General features: G+C 42.8%; 1 protein-coding gene across 1 annotated transcript in view; it reads left to right on the forward strand.

Annotated features, from left to right (window-relative positions):
* The window catches only part of uvrag (UV radiation resistance associated), an 85,894-nt gene extending 71,513 nt beyond the window's left edge, over positions 1 to 14,381 (forward strand). Inside the window, exons 14-15 of the mRNA XM_022746078.1 lie at positions 4,578 to 4,669; positions 12,920 to 14,381. Of these exons, the coding sequence (XP_022601799.1) occupies positions 4,578 to 4,669; positions 12,920 to 13,751 (924 nt within the window). The 3' untranslated portion in view covers positions 13,752 to 14,381. The remainder of the gene's footprint in view (positions 1 to 4,577; positions 4,670 to 12,919) is intronic.
* Positions 14,382 to 22,747: the final 8,366 nt, after the last annotated feature.

The following is a 22,747-nucleotide window of genomic DNA, read 5'->3' on the forward strand; positions in this document are numbered from 1 at the left end:
TAAGTCATCTTAACCTAAGTCAACTTAACATCTTAAACCCTGAAATATTGTCAGTGGCAGCTTATTTCCCACAGCTCCACTCCTCTACATATGAATTCTATGTATGGAGACTAATGTCTGTGTTAACCTCACGGTCTCTGCTGAACTATCCAGTCCACAGTTTGACCTGAGGGACGATGGAGGGAAGAACACCTGGTTAGCTCCTCTGTAACAAGCTGTCATAGGACCTAATGAGCTCCCTGATTGTCTTCCCCTGGGAGTATGTAAAGCCTTACTATGTAAAAAAAACATTTCTATTTATACCTCAGTGGACAAAAGCGTGCTGATTATAAATCACAGGGTAATTGTCCGTGATGCAGTTTGATTTGGGGACTTTTGACCTCTGGACACATGAAGTGCATCGCTCTTGATGGAAATATCCTGTGTCCCAGATTTCCTCCGGTCGCCATTAACAATGGAAACCCTCCTGTCAAATGATGCTAATAATGTGCAATGTGTTGAATTGTTGTGATGTCTTCGCTGACAAGCAGCTTCTACGTTGATCTCATAAAAGATGTGGAGGAGAGGGGGGGGGGTTGTGCTTTGTTACCTGGGCCACCCTCCTACACCACATCATCAGCAATCAACCTCAAAATTCTCTGTAGCCCGCCCACATTCGAGGTCCGATCTGAAGATGATTATTACTGACAAACTCAGGGAAACAGTAATATGTGGCATAAGCCAGGCTGTGTTTGTTTAGCCGCTACACAGAGCTCCGGGCAAACAAGCAGGTTCTGCCAAATGATGGGTGGCATGTACTGTAAACTGACTGGTTCCCGCCAGCTCTAGTCAGTTTTGACTGTGTTTATGTGTGGTCGTGGCTCCAGTGGATTGGCAGGCTGGCGCTGTATACACTGCTGCATTCTTTGGGTTGTTACTTTATCTTTCTGATGTATAAGGATGAGTCCCCGGATCGTCAGATGTGACGGGTCAGTTGCGTCCATTCTCCAAACTCTCACACACACTCATACCAAAACCCTGCAGTCATACCGCACTACACATGCTGCGGCATCTCCAAAGCCCTGAGTGGGGTTTGTTGAAAAGGTAAACAGCGAAGGGAGTGTCCAGACACAAAGGCGTGAGCAGTGACGAGGAGACCTGGCCGGATCTGTTTCACTATGTCATCATGTGAAAGAGCCCCAGTGGGTGCCCCCAGTCTACCCCCCTCCCCACGTAGGTGTTCTCGCCTTTCAGCCAGCTTCAGTGGACCCTGGGAATTTCTCACCACGATCTGGTTAGCCCCATTACAAAGAACCCCGTGGCCAGCTTGAGAGCACTCTACCATACACATACGCACAAGCACGCAAAGAACTCCACCAGCATTCATCACCGCGACGTATGAAAGGGAAACTGGAAATGACAAGCTGTCTCAAGTGAACTGATTCTGAGCAATTTGTGTGATCTGGTCTGGAGCTGTTGACATAGAAACACTCAGAGTCTGTTTCTCGATGCTGTGTTTGTACAACAATTTTCCAAGACGCTCATTTTATTGGTTTTTGGTGTCAGAAATTATGCGCAATATTTTATTCCTGTAATGTGCAATAGAAATCAATCTGTTATATTTTTTAACTCGCACGTTACAACACGTTGCTTCGTATCAGTTACAACAGACTCCCAAAGAACAGTTTGTGTTTACAGACCAGAATCTAAACCTTCACTCTCAGCTGTTTGTTTCCATCCTGCAGTCAAAGCTTTCGTGGTGCAACAATTGGAAATGACACCCAGCTTCATGTCATTAAGTTGCCTCCTAGGTTCCCTTCTCTTTTACAAGATTCTGTTTTCTTTTCCCCCAGATGACACGGCCGGGTCACTAATGTTTTTCTGTTTGTCTCTGGCGAGCAGCGAAGAAGGGAGGGGGGGGGTTGCTGTTTGCATACCCGACAACCAGCGTCCAGAATATATGCCTTCCCAGGACTAAGTTCATGAGGAACACACATACATACACATACAGTGCACTCTGAGGAGAAACTTAATGCGGTTTCCACTAGGGAGGGCCAGACCAGTTTATGAATATAGATAGTCTGGCTGCCTGAGCGCTGGGTCAGCTGTGGGGTTGCAGTATTCCGTCTTCCAACCTGTCTGGATGTGTTTAACACACCTAATTACAAAGACAGTGTGAAGCAGCAGTCACCCAGTGCTGGTGGCTCTGCACTGCTGCCAACCAGACACTTAGCTCAAGTGTTGTTGGTGCCCACTGGCAGACGTCTGATAAAAGCCTGAGTGAACACGCATGCAGCTGCGCTTGGTTTCTTGTGTGTTGGCTTGTCGGAGACACACATTATGAAGAATCCTGGACTCACAGAAATATAAAGCATCTACACATGTGCTTCCAGTAACATCCTCCTATTTTTTAATCCCCCACAACGCGCTTCATGGTAATGAAGTGTGCTCGGAGCAAGCCGGTGACGTCACCCATCACTCTCCTGTCTGCACCCATATCCAGTTTCTTTATGCTGCATGCTTGGCAAGATCTCCACATGTCAGAAAAACAATAGGAGGCACACATACTAATGCACAATCATGCTCTTTCTCTCTCCCACACACACACTCAGATATATGGGCATGTGGTTCCACATAGGTCTCCTAACAGACACACACTTTGGTTATTGCACACGCGACAGAGCTCAGGCCAAGTAATGGGATTTAAAGATGGCATTTTGTTACGCCTTCTAACTGAGTATCAAAGAAAGCACACGCTGCACCCAACAAACTCTGTTTACCTTTGCTGCAGCTATAATATTTATTCTTCTCTGATATCTGAGTCATGATTTCTAACCCATATTTTCTAGACCGTGACTCTGAGATATCCATGAGATTGGGATTTTCCTTTTTTTAGCATCTGGCCGCAGAACAAGCAAGCCCCCCTGCCCGGTGTTGCTATGCTCTCTCTGTTTCTAAACTGGTGGTGTTATTGATCTTGGCCTACTGTTTCAAACCCAATTCCGTTCAGCCGGCCCTGTGGACAGCGCAGTGCCGTCATTTGGTCAGACCCTGAGGTCTACTGTGAGCCATGAATGGATCTCTGTGTTGTTCTCGTAGGTTTTGGACCACTCCATCACCAGCTGGGTTTCAAGGCGACACCCTTCCCTTGTCCGACTCCCTCAGTCTGAGCTGCTTTTGATAAAAACCCTCCTCTGATATGGTCAGAACTGTTGTTTCTTTAACTCCCCGAACAGACACGCACCAGTTGAGGCCAGATCACAAACAACACACTGGAACACTGAACACATTGGTACATGTCCCACACATACCGAACCGTTCATACCATACAGTTTATACATGACTCTGGCAGCTGTTCAGACAGAGAGGGATTTAGCCATTTTATGTTGAGTAGAAATTTGACACGCATGCACATGTGGCCTGTGTGTACTCTGTCAGCATGACCTTTTGTGTTAATGCTTATATGCCACTCCTCTGGCCATTAATCAAGCTTTACAAGAGCCACTATGTACTGGAGCAGTGCCCTGACTGAATATTACAGCATCTGCCACAGGAAAAGTGGTATGGATGTGAGTGGAGGGCTGCTGATACCCTGAAAACAATTTGTCTCCTTCTAAAGTGTAAAACCAATTCAGCTCAAACTCAAACTGAAAATAAGGAAATGTGACCTTTGGCCTTGTAGGCTAAAGCATTTATTTCTCTCTAATTCCTTTATTATCATGCCAGTCATCCATTATGTGGTCGTATATGAATGAGCAGCATGTTACCCAGGGTGAATGGTGTGTCAGTCACGTGCAGTACTTCATCCTTTTACCAGAAGTGTGTGTGTAAAAGTAGAGTGGTTGTCTTGGCACCTAAGTGGAAACAAAACAGATGTCAGCTGGAGCAGGCAGTATGTGTGACAGAGGGGCCTCGGAGATATACCCTGGACGTGCGGCATGATGCTCTTCTGCTGTTCAGTAATATAGGTTAAATAAACTCTCCAGGACAAGAGCTGGCTCGCTGTGACATCGCTCAACTGTTGGAGGAGATATTTCTGGCACCAGGGCTGGAGTTTCAAGGTGGCCGTGTTGATTTTTTTCCACAGGATTTGATTCTATCATGAAATAAAGCTCTGTGGCACAGAGGAGGGAACATTCAAGGCCAAATTTAGAAGTGGGTCTGCTGCAGACAGAGGGAGAGATCATAAGAGGATTTAATGGGGTTTATAATGTGTTCTCTTTGCCCCGTTTCATCCAGGTGTTTTAACAGGAAGTTTGGTTTTTCTTCTCACCCGCATCTCACCTCCTGTCTTTCAACACACTTTATGTGTTAGTGCACATGCCTGGTAACAGGGAGGGATGCCTCTATGTGTCCAGATGAGTAATAGTCCGATGTGGAGTAGAAATGTGTCACGCTGAAACTATGTAGACTTCATACCTCTCCTTTAGGTGGGATTTCTTTCTTCTCTAAGCTACGTCCAAACATGGAGAATGTACATACGTGTCTAATAACATATGCAGTAGTGCAGGGCCACCACACACTGTACGAACAGCTCTGTGTGATGCTGTAGTTTGTTTGAGGTTATTGATACAAATATGTGTTCCTTTTTCTCGCAGCTGAGATATCAACATGGCTTGACCACCCCAGACCTGCAGCAGACACTACCCAACCTGAAGAACTTCCTGGAGCACGGTCTGCTGGTCCGATGGTAAGAATCAGAAAGGCACCACAAATATTTGCTCTGAGTTACTGAAGCCTGAAGGATAAAAGTGATGTGTCTGAATTTACAGGGTTTTTTTTTCTTTAATCAAACACAATGTAAAATCGCTCTCATTTCATTCCCATTTACTCAATCAAAACTGAGGATATTCTTCCTCAGGTCCAATCATCCACCACATTAACAGACGACATAAAATCACATTCCAACCTAGAGCAAACAACACCAGAAAAACTAAAATTAAAATATATTAAATAAGTAAACACAACAAATAGCTCATCAAGTGGGACTGAGGTAATACCTGACCGTATATTATAATTTAGCATTATATCTGTATATAATTATAAGATTAGGAGGGAGAATATACAGACAAAGAGTTCCATGAAACCATGGCTGTATGTAATGGTATTTTTCAGTGCAGTCAACCCACGACTGACAGCATCTATTTCAGATTGTTCACAGTGATTATTGGCAAAAGTACATTTTTCAAGTAAGAACTGTTGATTTGACAGCAAAATAATGATCATCTTTATTTACAGAGCACTTTTCAAAATCCATGTTACAAAGCATTTGACATGATATGAAATATTGGTCTGTCACAGAACAGTATTGTCTGAAATCATACAGATGTCTTAGGGAAAAGTTAAGAATACTGTAGATTGCCTTTGTAATGATGCACCACCTCCGTGCATCATCAGTACCTCCGCATTTGAAAAGAGCAGTTGTTAATGAAATTTGCAGCAGTCACTTTGTCCCGCTTTGGAGGAATGCTCAGATCTCTGCCTCTCTCCTTCTACAGTCTTATGCCCTGTGACTAACCCTCCACTAAAACCTGGGAGTCAGTCTGCGTCAGGCCTCAGCTCCACTGTCCTAAAAAAGAGAGGGCTGTCTTTGATCTCCACTCCTCTCCCAGGGTCAGCAAAGGGGAAAATGTGTATTACACACATTAATTGAATAATCTTTTGTTTTGAAAGGAAAGAAGCCATGAAAAGCCTGAGCTCCCAAATCAGTCCTCCATCGACCCCCCCCCCCCCCCCCCCCCCCCCCCCCCCCTCCTTAATGGGAAGTGGAAGGGCCCAAAGATAGATGAGATGAAAGCAGGGACCCGCTAAACCCTTAAGCCATGTGTATGTGTATTCGTGTGTACACATGCATGGAAGTGGTGGTGGAAGTGTAACTGTTCCACAGTGGCTTGCCACAAACACACTCCTTTGTGACAATGAGACCACAGGGACAAAAGCTGCTCTGTGCTGACTCAGAAGTCATCTCATCAGGCCGAAACGGCACTGACCTAAAAACACACATTTACATCAGTCATTCACATTGTCATATGACATACAGCTCTACCGCTAACCAATACACTTAGCAATACCTTAAAGGTATAAGTCAATATTTAGGGAAGGGTAGCAGAGAGTTAGATTGATATCACTCTCATTTCTGCAGTGTAAATGTGAAACAGCCAGTTAGCTTAGCTTAGCAGAAAGACTGAAGCAGGGGGAACAGTTTACCTGGCTCTGTCCAAAGGTAACACCCTCCCACTGGTCCCTCTAAACTACTGAACACACGTCAAACACTTTGTGTTTGTTGAATAATTCAGTTATCAGTATGTCTCTATATTGGAAAGCCACACTCAGACAAGCAAGACATACGGTACTATAAGTACAGTCTATAATGATGTAATGGAGCACAGTAGTATTTGTCTATTTGTAAAATGGTATAATTCAGACAAAAAAAAGACCTTGATAGGAAAATGTCAAACTTGATAAAATAAAAAAAAAAAACCTTTTTGAAAAAGGTAAAAAAAAATGTATGAAAAGTATGTGGAGTCACAGTTGTTAAACTTGCCCTCCTCTCATCATAAGACCATGCATAATGCTCCTTCAGCCTAAATCAAAGTCTCCAGTGAGGATGAGGAGGTGACTCTTTCACATTGCTCTGTAATACGGAGGATATGCACTGATTTTTCTTCACACACTGTTGCACCATCCTCTTCCCATATCAGTTCCAGTCTTCCATGCACTGTTTGAAAAAGCCTCAACTCAGATACAGTTTCCAGCGCTGGGACCCAGCTTGTGAAATATGAATATATAAAAGGGCAGAATGGCATCTGCAGTTAATTATCTTATAGACTGTGAGGAGAGGCTAATCTGCTTGCTCTATCCCTCCTTGCCACCTCTTTCTTTCTTCCATGCATCCTAAACAGGGATGATGTGATGAAGGATATGACCAAGGGAGCTGTTTCCAGAACATATTTGGAAACGGTTCCTCCCTCCATAAAGAACTAATTCAGCATGCATCCAGTCTGCAGGGAGACCCTTTCCCAAAGGGCCGAGACCCACACCATGGCATTATCGCAGAATCATTTTATACAGAACGGATGGAAAATTGAAGAAAAGCAGAGAATACAAAAGAGTGTACTATGAAGCCTGTTTTCTACAGTGGACTACAGATGCTTGTCTGGCGAACTGCTGATCATATCTTTATACATTTCCAAACATTATCATCTCAGAAACACATCATAACATTTCATAATATATACAGTCAAGCTCTGGTGCAAAATGGGCAGTAAAGTTTTTTTTTTCAAAATCTTGCTGAAGGATGAGAAACAGCGGAAAAATGGTGAATCTATTACCGAGAGGGAGACAGAGACAGTACCAGAAACCAATTCTTTGTAAACTGCACAGTCTGCTGAGATCAAAGCAAACGTATTCAACATGCTCCCATTTGCCGCTCCACATCCACTGAGGGCTTGGCAGAGGTTCACAGGGCCCTAATCCCACTCCAGTGCCTGGAAGCTGAGCTACGTACAAGGGGGGAGGCAAGGTGTGGCAGAGCGCCTGGCCAGGCAGATTCAACACAGCAGCTGGAGGATGTGAACCTCCCCAAAGACCCCATAGTGAGTTGAGAAAAGTTAGCAAAACCACGGTAGTCCCCTTGTGTTACATGATGTATACAAAGAGTTGTGACATTCAGACAGCTGCAGTCTCAACAGTGACAGATAAAAGGTTATAATATGAAATTTATTTACCAACGCTAACCCTAAAATTTGCAAGGAACATTAAACCTGACAAGTGCCCTATGAATTCACTATATTTACAGTAATGGATGATTTGGAAGTATAAATCCTTTCTCTCTGTTCATGTGATATTCTACAAACGTACATCAGTTCCTGAAACACCGTTTCCTCCTGACCCTGCAGGAATAATGCTGCCATTTCCAATCTATTTTTTCTCCCTCTTGTCACATAAACCATTATGTTACCCAACCGCATCTTTATATTTCTTTCTTTGAGGAGTCACCTCAACATGATAGATTTTTTATTTTTGAAATATGGCCTTTAAATCCAATAAAACTTGATCCTGGATTTTAGAACTTGAACTTTAGATGTACAGTACATTTTCAACCCTATAAGGTTTCATAGCTGATGAAATAGTAGTCATTAATAAGAATGAAGGACATGACAGGGTCTCACACATGCATATGGTATCAGTGAGTCCAGTTAAACCTCAGCTAGTTAAGTCAGTGCACTGCTCAGCATAGACTACTGCTGTTCATGAGTAGTGAAGTTGGAAATTCTATCATGTACATGTATGAAAGTGATTGCACACACACCATAAGAAGTGTGTAAAGTACTGATAATCACTAACTTTGATAAACCAATAACAAGGACAAACGATTATCTTAGCTCAGCATGAAGACTGGAAGCACGGGGGCACAGGTCTGGTTCTGTCCAAACTCTGTGGGGGTTATGTGCCAGACTCTTTGTTGGATACGACAAACTCAGTGCACATGGAAAAGACACAACTTGTTGTTTTTGTACTTTTGTGTGGATTAAACAAACGAGATACAGTACGCTGTTTTAATTACTGAGCTTTAAATGTGCTGAAAAGCTGTTGTTTATTTTTATTTTTTCATCTTGACAGAGCCAGGCTAGTGGTTTCCCTGTTTCCAGTCTTTATTCTAAGCTATACTAACCATAGAGAGGTAACACTTGTCTCATCAAATCCAAACTGAGTAGGCTTATATTCCAAAATGTCAAACTATTCTCAACATTATTATTTAATTTATTTTGCTGTCAATATGGTTGTTTTGCATGAGATCAGTATAAAAACTGTCAAAACTATAGTAGATTAAATTTATTTTATTTAGTTCCATGTTGGCTTGCAGACACTAAAGCCTAAATAAAATGTTAAGTGAATCAATATCCCTGTTATATGTTTGTTGTAAAAACAACAGTATAGTCCCTGTAAAAGATGTAATACATCAGAAATGCATTGAGCAGTGTGAGGGTGTTGTCAGCTTGTTGATCGTGTCGCTCATGCTGAGCTGTGGTGATTCCCTGTCTTCCAGAGCCAGACGGTCGATAAGTCCTGCTCTGTCAAAGCAAAAAGAAAACTTAGCTTCCACCATAGCGCATATTAGTTTCACAGGGATTTCCCTAAACCACATCAAACAACCAAATCTTATCTGCCATTGCTTGTTTTGGCCCAAAATCATGGCTCCTTAGTGGGATTTGAATATGAACAGGGGCATGTTGTGAAGCCTGTCGGGGGACAGGACAGTGGAAAGGTCTGGCTAACCGAATTCCTGAGTCGGCCTGAAATATGCCAGGTTTGACATCAGCAGTGGAAACGAAGAGAGCAGGCAAAAAGCTCTGGAGGAGTGAAGGCTATTTCTGGCTCGGCACGAGTTTTGTACATGATGATTTAGGCAGAGGCCTTTTAGCAGCATTTAAAATGTGCGCTCAAGTTGTTGTTTGAGTGATACAACAGAGAGTGAGGCCCGGTGAAATGTAGAGACTTACTGTAGCTGGATAGCTTCTGCTGCCAGTGGAGGGAACTTATCACTACACAGCTGCATATTACACATTAGAGATGAGCAACAGACCTTTTTCCCATCAGTATTGTGTGTCGAGCTGCTATCATGAATTCACTTTACTTGTCATGAATGCCGCAAACAAAGTCCAAGCTGTCTGAAATCTGAGCCCTCTATTGTTTTGGTCCATTTTCATAGAGTACATACGGAGGGGGATTTCTTTATTATATACATCAAATATATTATAACTATTGATATTATTATTCAAACAGTTATTGTGTAGTGGCATCAGAAGTAATTGAAAGAAACATTTCCCAAAACAGAAGAAAGTTCAAACAGTAAACATACTTGATGAGGAATGCTAAAAGAGTGCCCAGTAACATCATTACATGCAACACAACAATTTCTAATGGACCACAGCATCTACCAGAACAGGCATCAGTCAATATCTGTCATGACTCAGGGATACCTGGCAACAAACCAGGGGTGAATACTGTCTCAATACTGCAGTGGATATTTAAAGTATGTTTTTAATAAAACTAAAATCTACACTCATGCTAGCAGCTCAGCTCTACGTAGCAACAGTGGCACATAGGATCAAAATGCTAACATTGGCGCCCTAACATTAGGTCCAAACCAAAGTTTTGAGCAAAAGTTAAGGGTTTACCAAAGTCGTAACAACCCCCCCCCCCACCCCCACCCCCCGAGGGAAACATGAATGTTTACCCGGTTAGCAGTTTATTAGGCACATCTAGCTGAAACTTGTCAGTCTGATACAACAGCCCTGCAATAAATCCTCCTTCATGAAGGTTATAATGTTTTGTTTTTGGTTCACCTCTATGATCAATAGGATAGGATATGATTTATTGCAGGACTGTATTATGTATTAGACTGCATTAGTTTTTACTGCGTGTACCTAACAAACTGGGAACTTAGTGTATGTCCTAAATAATGACAGTCTATCCAATAACAGTTGAGATATTTCAGTGTGGACCAAAGTGGTGGGCCAACCCAATGACCGTCCTCAGAATTACATTCCACCTCGTCTCAAAAAGCAGTTTAAGGACTGTTTGTATGAATGGTTTATACAAGGGGAAGGAAATTTCAGAAAGGGGACAGAGTAAATGTTTATTAAGAATATGAAAAATCTCATTCAGTGCACCGAGACTGTCAACGGGAGACACAGTTAGCTCATGCCATGGGAGTATTTGGCCTTATTCTGTAATGGCGCTGTATGAGTTCCAGCTTTTCCAAACAACTTTAGGAAATGTTTTTCAGCAGCTCTGTCTTCCCAGCACCCTTATTTAGCACATATGGTCACAGAGGCTATACATGTGTAGGCTAATTGCCTGCATTAAAAAACATGTCATCAGAGTTAAAATGTTTCAAGAAAAAATGTTATGACTGCCCAGAGGGTTGCTTGGCTGAAGTCCTCCACCCATTCTGAAGCACACCCATTCTCTCTGTTATTAATACGCTGCAGCACTATTTGACACAAATAACTAATGCAGGCCTAACCAAGACACACAGTGGAACCAAATAACATGGTCCAAATACAAGAGTCCTCATTATACTTAAGACTTGGTGTGATGACTGTGTGATTTTTATTTTTTTAATGTCAGTAATACATTTGTTAGATGGCCAGTTAAAATCTGAGCAAATGGATTATACGAGAGAGTCAGCTGGAGGGAGGAGTGGAAGAAAATGGGCTGAAGATAATTAAAATCAACCATCTAATCAGTCGTTCAGGACAGGACATCGTTCAGTCAAGCTCAAACAACGTATAGTCACTTCCTAGCTTGTTATAAATGATGCATTGAAACCTTAGACTTCACTCAGTACCAGCTGTCTCCGGTTTCCAAACTTGTATTGTGTTTCAAAGAGTCTGAACCACATTTTCCACTTACTTAAATGATAATTGACTTCTCATGACATCTGTCTTTATTCCTTTCCCCTAAATCAGGTTTTGAATTTTTGGACTGGCTCCTAAAGAGCCCATGATGGTTTCATTTGGAAAGTCACAGATAAGTGTTTAAGATGGCGAATCATTCAACTCGTAAATATTCTTTTTATTCCATTTGTCTCCCCAGAAAACTAGGTGTTAAAGAGCATATTGTTTCCATTTTGCCTCAAAAATGCTTTTCTGCAGAATTAACCATGTGCTCGTTAGGGGGGAAGGCTGAAGCCATTTATATTAAATGATGTGTTTTGATGGATATGCGCTGCCAAGTAAAACACAGCCCATCTCCTGTTCTGCCCACTTAAGACGAACATTCTCACAGGATCAGGTCATTACACTATACCTTTATTTTCTTAACCCTGACCTCAGGTGACAGTTCAACATGGACGTCTGTGTGACTCCAATTAGCGGAAATGTTAGAGGTGCAGTATTTGCAGGTCATTACCATAACCGGTTTCATACTGTACCTTCAGCCCAAGGATGGTTCTCGTTTACTGTAGCACAGGCACTTTGAAGTTTGACAAGTTTCTCTTAAAACTAGACAGGCTTCTGCCCTCATCTCCGCAGTGTCCTGCCTGTGAACCCTGTCAGGACCACCTCTGCAGGGTGCCGGCACGGGTCAAGGTCAGGGCCCTTTTTACAAGTCGTCATGTGTTTGGTGGTGAAACTGTCCATCAGACTGCAAGCTAGTACACAATAAACGCATATGTCTGCCAGTGCTTCCATCACTGATGTGTCAGCGCCACTGTTTTAGGCAAGACTTCCTTTGCAAGCGCCAGGTGACGGGAGAAAATTTACAAGGACATCTATAATGATTGCACGTCCAACTGAACAAGCAGAGATTTGTCCTTAACTCTTTAACCAACAGATGTGAATCACCAGAGAGCACAGGGAGGCCCTGCTTCACCTTTGACCCCAACGGCACAGGGCCTCAGCTCCTGAGATAGCGGACTGGTCCCGTTAGGCAGACCGCTAAGTAGTCCAGTGAATTATACATGGCCTTGGCTATCGGAAGAGGTGGTGAGGCCCCCATTTAAGTAAATTTATGGCTCCAGCACTTGGGCGGGGTGGGGTGTCCCAGATCCTTAGTCTGTTATCTGTTATGGAGGAAAATGTCTGACATACTTGGGTGAGTACGTGAGGCCTAGTCTCACAGCCTGCACAAATGTTTTCTGAATGTTGTAAGGTGGAGTGATTTGCAAAGAACTGCAGCTGTCTCTCTCTTGGATCAGGGGAAAGGGGGCGGGTGCTTTGGCTGGAGAGGTGCTGATGAGATCAATTGAGAAACAGGTCCAAATAGAACCTGAGTGTCTCATTCACCCCCTTAGGACATCACAGTCATGTTGGCTGTGGAGATTAAAGCTTACTGTAACAAATGGAAAACAGTCTAAATGTTGACTTTAATACTGTACCAGTAGTTTTATTGTCATTGCCTTTGTTTATGTCCCTCTCTTCCTTCCTCACAGCGACCGACACCATGTCTCCAGCTCAATCCCGGTGCCGTCCAAGTCCCAGCTCGGCGTGTCTGCCGCCTCAGAGATAGGCTACCCCTACCACACCAGCTCCCCAGACCGAGGCCTGAGGAAAAGGGCGAGCTCGGAGGCAGATAAGTACAAGCCAACCCCTCCACCCAGCTACAATACAGCCATGGATGAAGGGCAGCCCCCCGTTGGCCTGGCACCACCCTTGCCTTCACCCAAACACCTGTCCTCCTCCCTAGATGCCGGCATGACCTCACTTAACCTGACCACGGAGGCCATCGAGGAGGGAGAGCAGAGGGAAGAGACGGAGCAGGGTGAGGAGACAGAAGCGAAAGTAGAGAGACGCAGTAGCGCCGATAGAGAGATTGAATTGGATAAAGAAGAAGAGACTGAAGAACAACCACCCAGCAGCTCAGGGGTGTCTAACTCCTCTACAGTGCAGGAAACTGGGGAGGAAAAAGTGGCTGCTGTTCAGCACACAGGCACCATGAACGGCTCTGTGGTACCGGGACAGGCGCCCGTTAGCCTGGTCCCAGAGCTGCGCTGCTCTGTGGAGCAAGCTGAGGAAATCATGGGCACAGAGGCCACTGGCTTAGGCCTGGGGATGGGGGTAGTGATGGGGTTAGGGTTAGCAGATGAGGCCCGGCTGGAAGACTATCGCCGCATCCCTGTGGACCACGCGGTGGCTGTGGAGTGTGACGAACAGGTGCTGGGCGAGCTGGACGTGGCCGGCTTTGAGGAGTTCTCCAGGCGCATCTATGCACTAAATGAGAACATGTCCAGCTTCCGCAGACCACGCAAGAACTCTGATAAGTGAGGCCGAGGACCTAAGGAGAGAGGGAGGCATGGAAAAAGTTGCACAGGGGGTTTGGACAAATACAAGGCAGGGAGTTGAACTGAGACGACAAAGGTGGGGTATTCACCTCCTAATCGCAGCATCAAAAATCATAGGAGCTGATCTGGAAAAACGACCAATTTGCACTTATTGTAAACATTTCCATAATAATCTTTGAAATGAATACAGTTAAAAGTGGAAGTATTGGAACAGTGAGCTTAACTTTTATTTTTGATGCCAGCATCAGTCTATTTTTTAACAATGGATACAGAACAATAATTCAGGCATTTTTTATTCACAAAATGATTTGGCCTCAGTGTAAAAAAATCACCCTGTAGGATTTAGTGTCGTCTGTTGTTCCACACCAGGGACCATTCATGTATCACTTTCTTTTCAAACCTTTACTGCAATACAAACCCTTTACTTCCTGTGCAAAACATCATCATCTCTAAACTGCTTTTAAGATTCCCATCCACAGCCAGGATGCAGAATCAGTACACCAGGGTAGAAAATGTTTCAGTGCAGCAGCTCCAAATAAAAAACTTCTGCTTGCTTCTTCATTTGCACAGTTTTTTTTTTTTTTAAATGAGATTTTATGAATTAACGAATCAATAACACAGAGAACAGATGCACACTGTTTTATCACAGTGAACTGTCTTCTATCAGAGAGCCTGCTGTCCCAGTACTTACACCTTTGACTGCACAAGCAAACGTTTAGATGCTTCCCAGGCCTTCATTCAGAGTGCATGGCAGTGGGCGTGTGCTGCAGGGAGGACACAGGCATGTATGTGCGAGTGTGTCAGAGCTTCACATTAGCATGCAACCACAGTCACACAATCACAGTTAGGTTTCACTTAAGCTCACCAATGACCTTTGAGCAGGATTTTACTACCACAAAGTGAGGTGGGAGCTGGAACCAGTAGCCCAATCAGAGACTCCCTAACTGTGACACGCTGCATCTCCTCCTCCTCAACAGCTCAACCCACTGGTCATCCTCCACGCACGCTCGAGTGTCTCCTTCAGGTTCAAAGATGAGGATCACAGGAGTGGCAGGTCGGAGCTCACAGCACATGGCAGGGATACGGTGCAATTGTTTTTCTGTCTATCTCCATGTCCTCTTTTTTTTCAATTTTAATGTACCCCATCAATATTAACTTCAATGTTGATGTTACATCCCCTGATTCTCATATTCAGTCGACCAAAAGTTAAATTCTGTGTCTGTGTTCCGTTGGGATTTCTCACTCAGGCTCCACTGTATGTGTTAATAGCAGGTGTCTCAATCCCATCGTCTGTGATTTTGTCCCGTGTCTCCCTGTTGCTTTCTTGCACTGGTATTCAATTATTGCGTTATTTATGTCTGTCAACAGTTGTGTGCGTTTTGTTTTCAAAGGAAATCAATAATTAGTTGTTTTTTTTTTTTCCCAATCACATGGTATGTCATTCATTCATACTGACAAATGTTAGACTGATATCATAACTGGTTAGCGGGTCCTGATGTGTCGACAGCTGCTTTGCATCACCTGCCATGACAAAGATGGACTCTCCACCAACAGCCCACTTTGTGTTTCAGATCCAGTTCTGTGGTTGCTGACTGTTGAGTATTGTATTTAAAACTAAAAGGTGAACCATGTTAGATCATTACCATAAACTGCTATACAGTTCAGTAAGTGACCATGTACATATACTTTTGTATGGAGTTTTTTTTTTTCTTTGGTTTTCATCTTTTTCTTTTTTTTTTTCTCTTTTTTTTTTTTTTGGTTATTAAAGACTTGCAGTCCAACAGCATGGATGTATGTAGCCCCCTTTAACAGTGGTCTGCCTGCATTTGTATCAGCGTGGGTGTGCTTCAGTTTGAACATGAGGTGGTTACAGTAGTGACATCATAATGTATGAAACATGTGGGAGGTGATGATTTCAAAGTCGTACAAAAATGGACAAAAATCTCCAGAAAACAGTTCAATTAAAACTACAGCCTACGGCCGCGCTACCGGTTCTGTGAGGCAGTGCTTTGAGCTAAATGCTAATGTCAGCAGTGTAACTCATTGAGACATCTCACTCAAAACAATATTTATTTAAAACCAAATATCGTAGAAATCCATCCAACCATTATGTTTTAATCGACCGATGAACAAACACCTCTACAGACTCGTTAAAGAACATCATGATGGCATAAAGGGAGACTATTCAGAGAAGAATATTAAGGATATTTGTCACTGTTTTTAGATTCATCATAAAAATCCACAGCAGGTATTTACAAGCAGAAGTTATGAACTAAATTGTTTTTTTAAGTTGTTTGTTTCATTTAAACACAGGAGTATTTGAACGCCACCTGTGCACATCCACACAGGTGTTTCCAGTTGTTCTCATTAGACCCATGTTCAGGTTCAGGGTGGATCTATGTTACTACATGAGGTCACCAAACTCCATGTTATAACTGCAACAGTTATTTTCTAAATTAATCTCAATTTCTCAATAAACTGATAATACATTTGGTTTTTAAAAAGTGAGAAAACTGTGAAAAATGACCAAAGCAAAATGTCCTGAAGCCCCCAGAGATCAACACAGTTCTCTCGCCAACACTTCAAAACATAAAGATATACAGTTTATTGTCATGTAAGACACACAGAAGCAGAAAACTGAGAAACTGTAACTATGAAATCTTTGGTATTTTCACTGGATAAAACAATTATCAAATACTTGCAGATTAATTTTCTGTTTTCAACTAATTAATCAATCAGTTAAAAATCAGACTTTATCTGTGCCTCATGCTAATGAAACAAAGACATTATTGACTACAGGTGTAACTCCTAACATTAACAATGGCTCTGTTGCATGTAGGTCTCTCAGTAAGCACAACACAAGGGCCCTGGAAGTGGCACACCTAAATTGAAGGCAGCCGTTTCTTTTTAGTTTTTTTTTACTGTTAATTAATTCATCCTTAATTACACACCTGCTTCCCATGCTCTGTCAAGTCAAAGTGAAACATTCCTATAAAGCTGAACTCTGTTCTGTAATAACAAGAGATCTGATCAGGACAAATTAGTGGAAGCACCTGCGAGGTTGGACCGCGGGCCTCTAACTGCATTTCATGATATGAAATTTTGATCTTTTGGCATAGCTCATGTGTTCAACGGCAGGTGTGTACAACACTTTCATCAGGGTCGTTTTAGGATAGGGGAAAGAATCTGGGTGCATCCTCCTTCAGATGGCCTGAAACACATTGACCTGGCTCTTAATCTTCCTTTTATATGGTTTTCACCTGCCTGGAAAACATCCCACCTGAAATATTTTACATATAGCTCAGTTTAAGTTTGTCAGATAGAGCCTTTTGTTCTTGACTGTTTTTTTTTTATTTAGGATTCAGAGACGTGCTGCACCTTGCATCCCTGCCTATTAGTGTGGGGGGAAAAATGGCAAAACATTGTATATTTGTTTAGTTATACGACATCTGATTTATTTGACTTGATGAAACTCCAGTGATCCTCACGGTGAAACAGCTTTATTTTTGCCAGAGCAGCTTCAGTCAGTTGGCCTGAACAAATTAAAGCTTCTTGCCTTCATTCACATTGACAGTGTGAGCACCGCAGACCTAACATGCACATGCACATGTGGTTGTACAGTTGAGTCAGTACTTGAAGTAATCTCTTTTCTAATGAAATAAGCCCTCCTGCATTCCTTTAGCTCATTAGGCACTTAAGTGAGTAAAACCCAACCTTTCTGGTGGTATTACTGTGTCACGTTGTTGTCAGGGCTCCAGGTAATGTATCAATTTGTTCACATTAAGCACCGGAAAACAGTAACTCACAAAGCATTTGAAGTGTCCTGAGTGCTCGCACTTCACATCTCCCCTTGGCTGTTTCAGACAGATTGTGTTTGGCTGCTATCAAGACATTTTTAGCCCATCACTCAAAAAAAATAAAACTTCCTCTTTCAGAATCACTTGTTGGACTTTTCATAGTCTTTCCCATTAGGAATTTTTAATAACGCAGATGAATTGTCCTTCCCGCTTCCTGTCAGCTCCTCGTGTCCCTCTGCAGACTGTCTCCTCTCGCTGCTAAGTCCCCACAGGTGTCTGAAGGCCTCAACGCTCGGCCCTCTGGGAGTGACATTTCATCCGGGCAGAGTCGGGACATCTGTGCCATCGTGGACGGCAGACCTGCTCCGAGCATCACATGTCAGCCCGTGTGCCTTTGTGCAGGTGCACGGATAAAAACGTTGATAGTTTGCAGGTTATTATTGTAGTGTAAAGTTGAAGTTAATGAAAACAAGAAGCAAGGCACTGAGAGTGAGAGTAAGCAGGTTTTATTCCCTCGCTCACAAAGCCATCTTCATATTGTTGAGCTGAGTGCTCAGTTTAAAGAGTTCAGCGCTGCTGCAGTGTATAGTCTGCTGTGCTGTTCATCATCACAGGCACCTCACAAAATACACACCAGCCAGCCCGGCACTGCTGGCTGTCTAAGCCCAGGCCTATGGGCTTTACACCACGATGTGTGTGTGTGTGTGTGTGACAGTAATGAATGAACTCTTACTCTCTGTCTTTAACCCCGTAGCAGTGTCTTCATTAACCATGATTATTGATTTAAATAGTCACTGGCCAAATTGTCCGATCCATCTAATCCTTGAGACCCTGGTGTGGTAGAGCGGGATCCATCTGAGCAGATATCAGACGCAGGATAAACAGTGAGCACAGGGAGGAGAATAGCTGCAGTCCATCAGCACCTCATTTATACAGCAGCCATATCATCTGACACGCCGTCAGTCCCGGCTCAAAGTCATTCACCGTATCCTTGTCATTCGAAGGTCTTAGTGATACTCTATACCCTTGTCATTACCTGCTCTCCACACACACTCATTATTACTGTGGGTATCACTCATGCACTGTAATCCTGTCACTGCTACATGTCGGGCATAACGGAGCGTAGTTATTTTTGGAAACCTGTGAGCAAAAGAAAAAGTCAAGAATATTTGATAGTTGTATTACATAATATTTAGTAGATTAATGACCATCATGCTTCTCCTGGGAGTAACACCAGAGTGGTGTGTATATATACATATATATATATATATATATGTATATATACACATCCTCTTCTTGTTTAGGCAGATAGAGAAATAAAGGATGAAGATCAACGTCATGATGTGTTAAAGCGAAAGAAAAAAAAATCTCCTCGTCTTCAACAATTCAACTGTGAATGCATGAGAAATAAAACATGATCTCTTGTGATGTTTGGACAGAGTCAGGCTAGCTGTTTCCAGTCTTTATGATAAGCTAAGCTAACCACGTCCTGGCTACGTGCTAAAGTGAGTGCCCCACATTCAAGTCTCATTCCGGTATCAGCTGTCCGGAGTCCAGCTCTTTGGTACAAAGTCAACACAAAGACACAAAAGTACTTTCTCATTCATTAGTGAGCTGAGACCTCATACTGCGACTATAACTCTTTATTGCTGCGTTATAGTCACAATACAGGGACTAGGGGACTGAGTTACAAGCGTGGAGGGAGACTCAACAGCTCTGGTGTCCTGTCTGAGAGCTTAGACCAGGCCCTGCTGTATCCGCTCTCCTCCACCTGTCCTGGTCCTGGACTTGGTTGGTCAACGTTGTGCTGCGACCTGGCTCAGCTGTTTAATCCATCTCAGAAACAAGACTATCTGCTTGGATGAAATCCCAGTCACCTCTGCTGTGCTTCAGCAGTAAACCCTCGCTCCTCTCTATCACTCCCAGTGTTTTCTTTTTGAAAACACGAGGCCGAACCTTTCCCAGCCATTCACCAAATGCAGACTTTTATAGGGCTGACTTATTCTCTCCACATGCTCCAGTTGCACGGCATAATGAAATGCAGTGGTGTCCAGCTGATTTCATTGCCGCAATATCAATATTGGGACCGTGTGAGAGCTGTGAGTGCAGAATTCTGGGTAAAAAATAATATCACAATGACCATGATGGTTTTATTATGGACCTTGTGAAAATAAAACTGATCGCAGAAGACTGATGTCATCGTGCTCATACCAGGATTTCATGGTAAATTCGTGCTTGAGGACATTGTGACTTTCCATAATTACCTTTAGAAAGTTTGAATGACGTAATTGACACCTGACATACAGACGAAGAGGGAACACTCCCCAAACACACAATGGGCCTGAACAACAGTCCCCCTACAGCTAACAAGGGGAAACAATAAGAAAAGGCATATCACAGCACTAAGGGAAAGATTAGATTTTTTCCGGATGATCATTTTGCTTTTGTACAGTAGCCCTTGTTCTGTATACGGTGTACATGTTCTGAAGTAGATGTATTTTCATACATAACATGATGTCTTATCCTCTCTTATTTCTGGGAATGATTTCCTCTGTGTGTGTGTGTGTGTGTGTGTGTGTGTGTGTGTGTGTGTGTGTGTGTGTGTGTGTGTGTGTGTGTGTGTGTGTGTGTGTGTTTGAGGTACAGCCATGCATTGATTCATGATCCCGATCTCGTGACTGCAACACTGGCTGAGCATCAGAACTTCCCAAACAGCAACGGTGTCCTGCTGTGAGCTGCTGCCAAGAATTACATACCACTGCATGGCATCTGATGAGAGGAAACTGCAAAGAGTAAAAAGAAATATAACGCGTGTCCGCGTGTTGTTTTCACATATTGAACCATTATTGGTAGATTTGTTCAGCAGGATTTGAGTCTTCCTCTGGTTTGACCAAGTCTCACGAAACCCATTTACACTGTCCCAAATGTAACAGTATGTCCAGGTGTGATGTGGTAGGAACCTTTCCACCTACACTTTTTGATGAATGATATTCATTTAAAACAACTAGCAGTTTCATTTTGCCTTTCTTAATTGAAAACACTTATTTAAAAAAAAAAGAACATGACTTCAGATTCTCAGATTTCACTTTAAAAACACCAGACAAGCAAAATAAAGTAGAATGAGATGAATGAATAGCAACTGGACCTGGAACTTCAGCTGGAGCATGCATTACTCACATCTTATTCATGCATTGGTGCAGGTGTCAATTTTAATTAAATTCATTGAAATACAGTAAGAGTGAGTGTTTAATAGGTTTATAGTGATATTCTAATACATGGAGATGTTTTAAAAACCCATGTTTAACAAGAACCTCAGACACTCTCAATTTATTTCCACTACACAATAAAAAAGATTGCACAGATTTGTACATTAATGCGAATGACATTTTGTGCTGAGTCCACAGAGGATGAATCCTCCTGACTTTACCTCTTGATCCAATATGAGCTTGATATTTGTGGTTTTGAATAATGTCTTTCAATAACTATCTGATGGATTTCCATGAATTTTTTTACACACATTCATGTTTCCCTACGCTAGACATTGTCATGCTAACATAAACATTTAGCTCGAAGCAGTGCTGTGTCTAAGTGACCTCGCAGAGCTGAAATGCTCAAGAATTTTACCTCTAAATCTGTTAAAGTGAAAGGGAATGAGAACCTCACTCTTTCATGAACTGCTCACAACTCAACCGCCGACTGAGGGTTGTGAGTCAGTTCAGTTTAAAAGGTCACAAGGGAAAAACATTGGGAACCACTGCCACACGGAGCACAATATTTAACTGACTGCTTACGGACAGCAACATTTTGAATTTTTGTAGATTTTGGTTAACTGTCAAACCCAAAACGGGCACCTCAGGGCCCAGCCTCTACAGGTCAGTCAGGCCAGGCAGCTTCACAGTCTTTATTCCCAGAGCAACCATTACAAACTTATGTCACACACAGGTCATACACAGTGCTATGTGTGCTGTCTTCCAAATATGGAAGATGTATTGGTCTGCATGTAAAAACTACAGTTATATACAACGAGGCACATCATGAAATGTGATCAAAACAAATAACAATCTCAGATTCCTTCACAAAAAGCAAGTCTGAGGGATGTAGATAAAACACACTATATTATCTAGCTTCGTGCAATAGTTCCTGAATAACTTCTTGTAAACATGTTAACTAAATTCTCCTTCTGTTACTTTTTGAGTTCAGCTCACCCCAAGTGTGCCGTTAAAGTCGGGATGTCCAGTACGGGAAATAAGATGCTGTTTCGACTCAAACCAAGACCAAAGACACTTCTTAGATTTGCAAACTCAGTCCTCTAATAATGGGACACACATGGTCACTGTCACTGATCAGTGTTTTATGAGGAAATCTTAAAGGTTGTTAAATTGACTCGATGTCCTCCTCGCTAATTACCTTGTCATGTGTGTAATTCTCTCATCTCATACATCACAGGTGCATCCAGGCCCTTTTATCCCAGCAGCAATTACACACATCTGATCTTCATTTTCTACCAGTGAGCGCAGTTACACAAAGGAGCGAGAGGAAGTGAACGGGGGGAGAGGAATGAAATGTACATGTGTGTTTGAAGGAGAGTCACTTGAGTGCTACGTAGAGGAGGTGAGATTCCCAGGGAGGAGTTTGGGGGCCAAGTGCTCTTCTCTAAAATTCCACTCTACAGGTAGGACACTCCTACCTGAGGATTTACTAAAGCCTGGCGGGCCGCATCGGGGAATAAAAGTTTCCCTCTGTGAAAAAGGAAGAATGTCCTGCTGGCTGCACCAACAGCTTTGATACACCTGGAAACAGTGACTGATTTACCCAGAGCAGAGTCTCTGAGATCTCTTTCTTCCTGCCTCCTCTGCACTAAATTGCACGCACAGCCTAACCTGTCAAATTTTTAAATCCGCGTTCATAGACAGTGTTATCCGACCACCATCACTTTCCAAAGAGCTGGTTTGAGATATGTATCTGGCAGGTCATCAAACCGTTCATCAACTTGTCAAGGTAATTTCTGACAAATCGTCTCTGGTCTTCCTCTCAAACTTGCCAAAGCTCTGTGTGGAAACACAGTTCAGTGTCTTAAGTCATTCTGGGAGAGCTCCCAGTATTTCACCTTGGCCTCAAAACTCCTCCAAGAGTTCAGGGAGCCAGAGGAGAACATTAAAACCTACTGGTGATGAAACCTTAC

This window comes from Seriola dumerili, unplaced genomic scaffold (assembly GCF_002260705.1).
Source record: "Seriola dumerili isolate Sdu_G_001 unplaced genomic scaffold, Sdu_1.0 BDQW01000091.1, whole genome shotgun sequence".
Lineage (NCBI taxonomy): Eukaryota > Metazoa > Chordata > Actinopteri > Carangiformes > Carangidae > Seriola > Seriola dumerili.